This window comes from Oncorhynchus tshawytscha, linkage group LG12 (assembly GCF_018296145.1).
Source record: "Oncorhynchus tshawytscha isolate Ot180627B linkage group LG12, Otsh_v2.0, whole genome shotgun sequence".
In the NCBI taxonomy this organism is placed as follows: Eukaryota; Metazoa; Chordata; class Actinopteri; order Salmoniformes; family Salmonidae; genus Oncorhynchus; species Oncorhynchus tshawytscha.
This window is the reverse complement of record NC_056440.1, coordinates 32,386,032-32,398,312: the sequence shown is the minus strand read 5'-3', so window position 1 is coordinate 32,398,312 and position 12,281 is coordinate 32,386,032. Positions and strand designations below refer to the sequence as shown.

General features: G+C 41.9%; 1 protein-coding gene across 1 annotated transcript in view; it reads right to left on the bottom strand.

The window, feature by feature from the left end:
- The window catches only part of LOC112262974 (multivesicular body subunit 12B), a 35,133-nt gene extending 30,318 nt beyond the window's left edge, over positions 1-4,815 (bottom strand). Inside the window, exons 1-2 of the mRNA XM_024438891.2 lie at positions 4,711-4,815; positions 2,148-2,269 (exon numbers count right to left, since the gene is read on the bottom strand). Coding sequence (XP_024294659.1) covers positions 2,148-2,261 — 114 coding nt within the window. The 5' untranslated portion in view covers positions 2,262-2,269; positions 4,711-4,815. The remainder of the gene's footprint in view (positions 1-2,147; positions 2,270-4,710) is intronic.
- Between the last annotated feature and the right edge of the window lie 7,466 nt (positions 4,816-12,281).

Genomic DNA, 12,281 nt, shown 5'->3' with positions numbered 1-12,281 from the left:
TTACTAGCCTGTTCACCTCTCTTTCATATCATCTGAGATCCACAAAGATTGGAAAGCTGCCGCGGTCATCCCCCTCTTCAAAGAGGGAGACACTCTAGACTCAAACTGTTAAAGACCTATATCTATCCTACCCTGCCTTTCTAAGGTCTTCGAAAGCCAAGTTAACAAATAGATCACCGACCATTTTGAATCCCACCGTACCTTCACCGCTATGCAATCTGGTTTCCGAGCTGGTCATGGGTGCACCTCAGCCACGCTCAAGGTCCTAAACGATATCATAACCGCCATCGATAAGAGACAATACTGTGCAGCTGTATTCATCGACCTGGCCAAGGCTTTCGACTTTGTCAATCATCACATTCTTATCAGCAGACTCAACAGCATTGGTTTCTCAAATGACTGGTTCACCTGGTTCACCAACTACTTCTCAGACAGAGTTCAGTGTGCCAAATTGGAGGGCCTGTTGTCCGGACCTCTGACAGTCTCTATGGGGGTGCATGCTCTAAGTGCATGCTCTTCACCCGATAGCTGCCCGCACCTTCCCGCCCGTCCAGTGTCCCTACTCTGGATGGTTCTGACTTAGAAAATGTGGACAACTACAAATACCTAGGTGTCTGGTTAGATTGTATACTCTCCTTCCAGACTCACATTAAGCATCTCCAATCCAAAATTAAATCTACAATGGGCTTCCAATTTCACAACAAAAAATCCTTCACTCATGCTGCCAAACATACCCTCGTAAAACTGACTATCCTACCGTTCCTTGACTTCGGCGATGTCATTTACAAAACAGCCTCCAACACCCTACTCAGCAAATTGGATGCAGTCTATCACAGTGCCATCCGTTTTATCACCAAAACCCCATATACTACCCACCACCGCGACATGTATGCTCTCGTTGACTGATCCTCACTTCATATTCGTCGCCAAACCCAGGTCATCTATAAGTCTTTGCTAGGTAAATCCCCGCCTTATCTCAGCTCACTGGTCACCATAGCAACACCCACCCGTAGCACGCGCTCCAGCAGGTATATTTCACTGGTCACTCCCAAAGCCAATTCCTCATTTGGCCGCCTTTCCTTCCAGTTCTCTGCTGCCAATGACTGGAACGAATTGCAAAAATCACTGAAGCTGGAGACTCATATCTCCCTCTCTAACTTTAAGCACCAGCTGTCAGAGCAGCTCACAGATCACTGCACCTGTACATAGCCCATCTGTAAATAGCCCATCCAACTACCTCATCCCCATACTGTTATTTATTTTTTGCTCCTATGCACCCCAGTATCTCTACTTGCACATTCATCTTCTGCACATCTATCACTCCAGTGTTTAATTGCTAAATTGTAATTATTTTGCCACTATGGCCTATTTATTGCCTTTACCTCCCTTATCTTACCTAATTTGCACACACTGTATATAGACTTTTCTATTGTATGTTTGTTTATTCCATGTGTAACTCTGTGTTGTTGTTTGTGTCGCACTGCTTTGCTTTATCTTGGCCAGGTCGCAGTTGCAAATGAGAACTTGTTCTCAACTAGCCTACCTGGTTAAATAAAAGTGAAATGTATCTATTTTTTTAACTAACAAAATCAATGGGGACCCCCTGGAGGTCAGGGCCCCTGGGCACGTGCCCTGCATGGCCGGTCGGTAATTCCACCATGATTACAACCAGTTTAGATAGCTGGCTAGATTAATTTACTAATCTAAAGATGTTTAGCTTACATAGGCTAATTGAGGGACTGTCAGTAACTGACATAACAAGAGACAAATTGCTGTTGCACAACAAATTTTAAAATGGCACCTTGTGTATTCTACTATTCTAACTCAAAACAGTAAGACTGAGTTCCCCAAAAATGTAATATTAATAAAGACCTGCATGGTTTTGATTAATCACTGATTACAAAAAATATAGAAGTTATACATAAATCATAATGCATAAATCATACTGCATCTGCTTCACAACATACATGTATGCATAATGCAATTGATTTGCTTACAAATGAGGTAGAATTCGAAGTAAGTGGAAAATGTTGAGCGAAGTATGGTCAAATCCATTTATATTCCATGATAAGCTATATGCTTTTATTTAATAATGTATCCTCAGTCCAAAAGAGTGAATGATGAAAAAGCTCTGAGAAGTTACTCACAACAGAGTATTCAGCAGGTGCCTTGCTTCGGCATGCCACCACAACAACTCCGGTGATGGGCTCTGAGATCAGCTCTGGGAGAGCCTCAAACAGTTCCTGTACCTCAGGCATCATGCTGGACCCTTGGAAAGACAGCAAAGTTTACTTCAGAGCCTTACTGGGATACTAGTAATAGAAGTAATAGTGCCTTCACTCCCTCACAAAATACATTTTCAACATACGTGAACATCTGGGGGAAGAGGATTAGAATCTTAGCTTCTGAGTCAATAATCTTAATTTCCCTGTATTGAACTATTTCAAAAACACTTTTGTCTCTCTTATATGGATCTTTCCCATCGGGCTGCATGTAGTCTAATGCTGTACTTTCTGGACAGAAGATTTTGAGCAACAGCACAGCTCATATATTTTGGAGTAAAGCATACTACATCATGACTAAACCTATAAAGATGTTCATCTTGGCCAGAATGATAACTGTCGCCCAATATTGACTTCTGTCAGCTTCTTGGGATCCAAAAGAAAAAGTGGCCTCTGAGCTTTGCATCGAATGACAAGTGAGACCAGCATGACAAAAAGCAATTAAGGGTGACCCAGTGAAGTCACCCAATAACAGCTTAGATGGAGTGATCACATATTTGCAAGAAAATCCAGATCAATTGTTATCTATTCCTGTCTAAAGAAGCTATAGCGTAATGTGTATACAAGGCTTTTACAAGGTTAAGTGGCTTTGCAGAGGTTCCTTTGCCCTTTTATTAAATTATGTTTAAAGCATCCTAGTGGGGTAAGTGACACAGATACTGCATTCCATCTAAATGTTTACTGAATTTATTGTAATTAAGTCTATTGAATTTGGTAGATTTAATACAGGAATAGCTATTTATTTAAGAAATGTTAGTTGGATGTTCTTATTCATGAAAGAGATCCAGGATAGCAAATTAGTTTAGGGAGGGAGAATGTTAATTTGTGGACTAATCATTCTAGCTTTTCCTAACTGCAGTGTAGTGGTTGGAGGCAAACTGCCATTAAGCCACACTCTGTAAAATGTGCACATATCAAAGAGTCGGCCATCAACAAAACTGTAAACAATAGAGAAAATTCAATACTGCATCCCATCAAATTGCCACATGCAAATGTACTTGTGTGATGGAGACTTGTGTGATGGAGACGGTCTGGGTTAGAACTAGGGCTAGCTGAGAAATGCTCTTGTGTGATGGAGACGGTCTGGGTTAGAACTAGGGCTAGCTGAGAAATGCTCTTGTGTGATGGAGACGGTCTGGGTTAGAACTAGGGCTAGCTGAGAAATGCTCTTGTGTGATGGAGACGGTCTGGGTTAGAACTAGGGCTAGCTGAGAAATGCTCTTGTGTGATGGAGACGGTCTGGGTTAGAACTAGGGCTAGCTGAGAAAATCTAAACTCTCCATATACAAGTACAAGGGAGTTGAGTAGCGATGAGTGTGGGCAGACTGGAGCTGTGACTACATTGAGTCGCTGTAAAATCTTAAACCCTTACCATGTACCTACAGTATGTTTGTCCCGTGTAAAGTCAGGCTTATCTATTTTTGATGGAATCCATATTTTTTTATGAATCTTTCGTTAAATACAACCACTGACCGTTTCCTCTTTTCTGTTACTCTAAAATGGCTCTAAAACGTAGATTACATGATGTAATCTGAGATTCCATTGGCAAATGCGTATTCCCTCTGAATTGCCATATTAGAGAAACAGAAACAAGTACATGGTCTGTGGTTGAATTTGACAAAAGTTTGGAGGACGTATAGTGCTATGTCTTCCTCTGAGTGACCAGGTTGTTTGTTGCATCCTAACAACAAAGGAGAATTATGGGGAGAATTTACATTGGTGGTTAGGTGAGTTAACAACAAACGTTAGGATAATTTATGTGAAAGGTTAGGGGAACTAAAACGACAAAGGTTAAGTGAAGTGCGTTCAATTTAGAGGCTTAGCTAAAATGCTGAAGTTGTCCCGACATTTCTACATTTTGTAGAAAGAATGATACAGTTGAAAAGTTAAACCTGATGACGTCTTCAAAATTTGTAACATTTTAAAACCGTGATTTTCAAACACTGTGATATTCGCGGTTGCGTGGGGAGCTAAAAGACGTGCTTAAAGACATTTTATGAGAGCAACATTACATTTGTCAAATCAAATCATATTTTATTTGTCCCAGCACCGAATACAACAGGTGTTGACCTTACCGTGAAATACTTCCTTATGAGCCCTAAACCAACAATGCAGAGTTTTTAAAAAGTAAGACAAATCTGATAGATCAACTAAAGGATTCATTATCTGTGTATTCTACGTAGCCTATTATCGGTGAGTAATATTCCTTTCAAACATACTCATTTCCATTTGCAGAGCCTGATTACCCAGATGGATGGCGATTTACAGATTTTTCAAGCGTGTGTCAATTTTCAAGAATGGACCAGCCAGCAACTGGGATTCTTACCACAGAATTTGACCGCCTGGAAAAAATGTAAAGTGTTCCTGCCGTATGGAATAGGACAGAGAGGGACACATGGTGCTAGACAGGTAGGCCTGTAATTCTTACCTTGGTCAATTGTTTTAAATGTCGTCCTGCTGTGGATCCTTAGAGGGTGCTGCTTGTGTCTTTTACTACAGAGCCAGTGTCAATGTTCTTATCATGGTTAAGAAATAATTAACTACAACCAGAGACGGTTAAACTTTTTTTCCTCACTACGTAACTCAAATTTCCTCAACTACATAATTCAAAGTTGTGTGCCAATTTTCCATTGATAGTGTATGCAGGCATCTAGCGAAGCCATTCACTAGTCTAGTCTAGTCTAGTCTCATTGACATGTTAGAATCGGACTTGTTTTGTGAGTTGACAGTATGGTTTGGTGTCACAATCCCATCTGCAATAGCCATTTGCAATCAGTTTAGTCAGTGCAGGTCGGGCATGGGCAACTGGCAGCCTGGTTGTGTATCAGCAGGGATTTTCTATATGTCAGTCACTGATAGTCACTCAATTAGCCCATGTCAGCTATCATTTTTTGGGATTGGTTAGTCTAGCGACCAGCTATCTCAATTTAGTAATCATGGCAAAACGTGTGGAATTGAAGCAAACTTGCTTTAAAACTGCAACATTTTCTCTACGCCTCATGGAAAAATGTGTAGAATTGAACGAAATAAACTCTATGACGTAGACCCGCAAGCAATTGCAGGCCCTCATGATGAGTTCAGGTTTTTTTGTGGCCCCACCTCCATCAAAGTTGCCCATCCCTGGTGTAGTTTATAGGCTTGGCCTGTCTCTATAGGTCGATCTAACCTTACCACACATAATCTTGTCCCATGCTTTTGGAAGGACCTCGGGAATACCCATTTCAGGCATTCATCTGATGATGATGGAATAACATATTCCAGAATTTTTAACTATCTAAGTAGAAAAGCTTGTCGAAACAGCATGTAAGCAGGTAAGAGTCCTAGAATTGTTGTAGGCCTACCTTAAGTCAAAATTCAGAAATTCCCATCGTGTTGTGGATAATAATTACATCAAATAGGGTCTGCACATAATTGGGGGTGTGCTCTATGTTAATATTTTCTTGTCAAGGTTTAGGCCTAATGATTTCCTGCTTCTCCAGTGGTCTCTAGTGTCTTCCTGTCATGTACTGTATTTGTGCTTTGGGCAGAGTTAACAGGTTTTAATTTATTCTTATGGCCACATTGATCCCGTTTCACCATTCATATGATGAAAACCATTCAGCCAAGTCAAGCATAGAAATAAACAGGCTGTAATCCCACCCAAGCACTTTCTACGATGAAACCTTAACGATAGAAGTTGAAACAGCCATACTGGAACACAGTGAGATGGAACAAATTGTGTTGCAGCCAATTGAGTGGTATAAGAATACATCTATCAGCATATTGTAATGGCGTGCACACAGGGCCATAACACTGATTGATTCAGGCCTGTCATTTCTAGGAACAAGTTAAGAACTGTACAGAGAGCAATGTGGTTGTGAGCAAGAAATACGGTAAAAGCATCTGTTACAGACCGAACATCCTATTTGAGTTAATAACGCACAATGAGATCAAGCACACAGGAACTAAACAAGATTTAATGAACATAATAAGGTAATGAGACCTCTTATGCTCATCATTATTCATGACAAACTGACAATGAGTCAATGCCAATAGCTCATAGGAGCAGAGTGCGTCACTGAGAGAGTAATGGCAGTCGTCGTTGAGACTGAGCATGACTGTGTCAGGTTGGCAGAACACCAGCACTAAAAAGCCCCAAGATACACATGTCAGACAACATACACCGGTTCAGCTCCCAGACAAGTAAACCCTTTTGTCCTCCTCTCTCTATGTCCCAAATACGGGAAGCTGACAGAGAAATCTAAATGATTGTGCTAGCTAGATCACACCAATGATCACACACACATCCCTGTCCTTATACGTTATGTACAGCTTTATGCCAGCATTGTTCTGTCAGCTTTTCCCAACCAATCTCACACCAGGAAGCTTCGACAACCCCCAAGAAACAGGCATTCTCATTTCAGCTAGATTTTGCAGCCAGACTCATTTTCTCAAATAAAATCTCAGGTATAAGAGAAAAATGCATTTGCAGTCGGAGGAAGAGAGGTGCACCTGTTAAAGTGATGGTCTAGTTATGGAAAAGGTGATGAAATGCTCAGTGCGAACGTCTGAAGATATCAGCAACACATGCTACCTGTGAAAGCCATCAGCTGTTACTGTGTTTTTGGTGTGCGCCACGTCACACGCTGAGGATTGTGGGATAAGATGAATGATGGCTATGGCTGATTCTGTGGGGGAGCAGTGCACAAATAGAAAGTATGCAGAACCTTACAGATGGCATGAGGCAGGGGTTAAAACCCAGGCCCCTTTGTTCATGATCTTTATTTAAGGCACTACTATTCCTCTGGTCCATGCTAAATATAATTTCATTGCCAAATCAAACTGTCCTTTTGGTCCCCATTTTGGCAGTAGCTGGGATTGACTGATCAACAATGCCTTCACATTAAGATATCACCACTATTGATAGCTATCTCTCTAAATCAGCTAAATCGCGAAATGGTTATGAAGTACTATTCTGTGAACTGTAATTGGTCAGTGAAAAAAATGGCAAAGCCAAAAGTATGTGCTTCGTTAAACCGCCCTCATAGTTTCACTGCTTTTCCTCCTTGTGTGTAAAGGTCATCTGCTGTGTTTTCTAATTTGGTGGCACTAGTCTGGGGACTTTAAAGATGGAGATTCCTTTGTTACCACGGAGGGTAATAATATCCCTATTTTGACCTGGGAAATCTACAGTGCCCCAATGCCCCCATCACCCGTTTGAACCCATTACTGACTGATGTGTTGAAATCTGCAGGTCTCATATCAAATATAATTAAATTTCCCCATCTTCAGTCTGCCCATAAAGAACCCCCATGTCTCTTGAATAGCTTATAATAATAATTTTAAAGAAGCCCACCCTTAGTGACCCCAAAGAATCCGGAATTGCACTTAGCTGTTTGCTGTACTATATAATATCCTTGCTTTTCTGATAGTGTAAAGGTTTGTGTGGGCTATCCCTGTGTTGCCCTGAATAACAAATCTCCCATGCTTTCATTCTCCTCCATTGCCTTTGCCAAATGCGCTTAAATCTCTTTTGGCGCCATCTGTTTTCTTGGCACTAAAATGCATAAAATGAAAGTATACCTCTTACCAGTACACTAACATGTCTCATCAGTAATGTGGTTGTTCACAGTAGCTATTCAGAGGTACAATAGAAGATGAATGAAATACACCAATTACATGTTTTGGAGGCCGAGTAGTATTTTGTTTGGTTACATGTTGAGGTCTGACAGAAGACTTTCACTGTGAGTACATTTTTCAGATGATGTTTATTGGGGATTAGATCAACTTTAATCTCATTGTCATGACATCTCTTGACCAACTCAATCCACACTGGCTGTGTTCTCACCCCATTGCAGAGTTGTCAAACTCAACAAAACCCTTAAGGGACATACTGGGTGCCTCACTTATGATTCACCATCACCTTATACTTCATCACCCTACACCACACACACACACACAAAACATACACACACACACACACAAACACACTCAGATTCTTACTCCCGTCTGGTGGGGAGTCTGGCCTGCTCCGACTGACTGCGCCTCACTGCCCTCGTGCAGTGGTGTGCCAGTTGTGCCTTCCCCCATCGCTGTGAATGCCACCATCTGGTGTGCCACGTGGACATCATAATCTCTCCTTAATTACATTAGCAGCGCAATCAGTTACTGCATTACAAGGCCGGGCGAAGAGCTTTTAAATCTTGGAGGAAATCATAAATAATTGCACTAAGTACCCGGCACCAGATGTGCGTGCCAACTTGGCTGGCATGAGATAAATAGTAACCTCGACAACAGTGTTCAATATCGTCTCTGCAAATGTTTTTTGGACAGTGTCATCTTTTTACCCTTTGCTCTGCTCATCTCTATTTAGTCATGGGGTGTTGGCGAGCCTGCCTCCGTGTGATAAAACCCAAGGAGTGTTTAGTGTCCATTCACACTGCCGTACCTGTTGCTGCAGTAGTTCTCTTCAGTATTGAATAGCACAGTGCCCAAAGTCTGTGACGCACACGTTTGGTCTCACAGTCCCTTTCAAAGCCTTTTTATCCCTCGCTCCACTCTGCGTTAGTGTCAAACAGAACTCACTGTATGGAATTGGATTTAGATCCATGGTTTATAGGCTTCATTCTTGAATCGTTTGCTCTGGAAATGCATGGTTATAAATGGTTGTGTTTATTATTATCTAGTTAGTGTGTGAGGCTGGCCTGCCTGTTTATGTGGGTGTCTGTCTGTGTTGAAATTGAATGGGCTGTGCACATTATTAGCTAATGCTATCATGTCTCTGGTTGCATTGAAGGGAACGTTGGTTGTGTCAGATAGCACCTCTCACCCGTCTTCCAGCCATCTCCCCTGTCCTGGGGACAGCTCATAGCGAAACACCTCTCACTCGTCTTCCAGCCATCTCCCCTGTCCTGGGGACAGCTCATAGCGAAACACCTCTCACTCGTCTTCCAGCCATCTCCCCTGTCCTGGGGACAGCTCATAGCGAAACACCTCTCACTCGTCTTCCAGCCATCTCCCCTGTCCTGGGGACAGCTCATAGCGAAACACCTCTCACTCGTCTTCCAGCCATCTCCCTGTCCTGGGGACAGCTCATAGCGAAACACCTCTCACTCGTCTTCCAGCCATCTCCCCTGTCCTGGGGACAGATCATAGCGAAATACCTCTCACTCGTCTTCCAGCCATCTCCCCTGTCCTGGGGACAGCTCATAGCGAAAAACCTCTCACTCGTCTTCCAGCCATCTCCCCTGTCCTGGGGACAGCTCATAGCGAAACACCTCTCACTCGTCTTCCAGCCATCTCCCCTGTCCTGGGGACAGCTCATAGCAAAACACCTCTCACTCGTCTTCCAGCCATCTCCCCTGTCCTGGGGACAGCTCATAGCAAAACACCTCTCACTCGTCTTCCAGCCATCTCCCCTGTCCTGGGGACAGCTCATAGCGAAACACCTCTCACTCGTCTTCCAGCCATCTCCCCTGTCCTGGGGACAGCTCATAGCGAAACACCTCTCACTCGTCTTCCAGCCATCTCCCCTGTCCTGGGGACAGCTCATAGCGAAACACCTCTCACTCGTCTTCCAGCCATCTCCCCTGTCCTGGGGACAGATCATAGCGAAATACCTCTCACTCGTCTTCCAGCCATCTCCCCTGTCCTGGGGACAGCTCATAGCGAAACACATCTCACAAAGTCCATTGTCACCCCAGAGCAGATCCATATCTCCAAATGACCACACAATGACAGTGACATTCTTTTTGTGTTAGACCATAAATGAACTAAATAGTTTGAATCCCCAAATTCCAATAGTTGCTCACCGATTCAAACTATATTATTGCATATAGTTCCATTTGACTGTGTGGATGGGATCAATAAAGAAAACAATAATGTATGTAAATCCCCAGTTACTTAAATGTAACCTTTACTGAAAACTAAAACTGAGACAATGAATAGAGTCATTCATTGTATCCAAGTCTTCAGAGTCGCAATAATTTGGTTGTTTTGAAAACGTAAACGGCTGCGGCATTCATCATATTCAAATGAGGCAGTAAAATAAATGATGCCCCTGTGTTTATAAACAGGCACTAGAGCAGACTGTGATTTCTAGATGGGGTTTCTTAAACATGTAAATGAGATACAACATTTGCAAAAAAGACCCCTTTGGTGATTTGTCTCCTTGAAAGAGTTATTGATATTGACCTATCAGATGTCCATTATCATTTTATCATAACATGGCCTTCAATGAACTTTATTTCAATGAAAACGTGTCATTTAATTTGTTTCTATTTAAGCCAACCCTTGTGAGAATAAAACAGAGTGAGGTGAAAAAAGATAATTACAGGTAAATATCTTATAATTTATCATAATTTCTCCATCCACTTTGTCGCAGTTTCCGTATTTAAGGAAGATAGATGACACAAGATGTTGTCTTGTCTTTCACATTCTCTCTGCTCTGTGAGTGTGTCCGAATAGGGAATTGTTTTACTATTTTACTATTCTCTAGTATGTGTTTCGTAACAATGTTCGCACTTCAGTCTGTTTTTATATACAGTATATATATATTTTTACTTCTACTCTTCAGAGTAAGATGTTCACTTGGTGGCCTATGCAACCAAATAAGACATATTTGTGACTTGTCAACACTAGGATATCAGGGTTGGGGTTAGCCCAAAGGCTGGCAGATGGCGCTATTGAGTCGTTTCATTATACCGTCCAAAGTGAATCCATGCAGCCGGCTATAGACTTGTCTCCCCGTGGACCGGTTCGTACAGTCTCCATTCAGGCTACGAAGGTGTTGATTTCTTCCTTAACTTGCTTTAATGGCGAGAAGGTGGAAAAAAACAGAGAAAATACTGTATGTGTACTTTCTTTATGAAACGGTGACTAATGCTACTTCTGGACATTGTGTACAGCATTCAGACAAAGGGTAAACAACCGACTGCTGCATCCTGATTGGCTGAATGTGATATGCAAAAACATCCTGGACTAACATTTAGTCACTAGAATGGTGGTGGAAAATGGTGTTTCATAAAAAAAGTATTCATATTTTCCCCGTTTTTTTGTGCCTTCTCACTATTAAATCGAGTTAAGGAGGAAATTGATGCCTTGGCAGCCTGAGTGGAGAATGTTTTATGTGCGAACCGGTCTACTGGGGGATACGAGTGTATATCCGGCTGCATGGACTCCTTTTGGACGGTAAGATAAAACAACTCAATATCGCCATCTGCCAGCCTTTGGGCTAGGTTGGGGTCAATACCATTTTAATTCCAGTCAATTCAGGAAGTACACTGTAATTACAATTACGCGTTTCTTCAATGCTTTTCAATTAGGAAAATCTGGAATTGAAATTTAGTTTACTTTCTGAATTGACTGTCTCGTAGAAATGTAATTTCCCCAACCCTGTAGGATATTAATGGAAATGCATATTTGTGTGTCTATAGCTGACACAGACCTTGAGTTTGTCTTGTTAGGAGAAGGCAACTTGCAGTGACTTTTTTAAGTGTGAATAGAACTTCCCAGTTTCATATTCACTGAAGCCATAACATTAGAAGCTGTTTTTAAACTCACACAAGAATATGTAAAAAGGCAGTGGCGTTGGAGGTTGTGTCTATGAAGCTACAATGTTGCCTACTGTAGGTGGCCATTAAGGAGTGAGACTTTGAAGGGTGTGGCATTTGCGATGCCTGGTGGGCATTCTGCTGAGGTGGCCTGCTCCACAAGGGCAGCCATTAATATCTCAGTGGTTATATTCCCATGGTGAGGTGACTCGTAGGAAAAGGTCCCGCTCTGCAGTGTAGCATCGACACCTATGAGCACAAAGTTCAAAAAAGAGCTGACTTACTCATAAACCTGGATGGACCCAACCATCTGCTCTCTCTCTACTTTAGTCTATGTGTGTTGTTAAGCATATTTAGTATTTTTTTAAATCACAGTGAAGAAAACACACAGCACACATCATTGGACAACGGCATTTGATTAATGTTAACTCTTAAATGTAACTAAATATAATTGAATATGTAATCTACA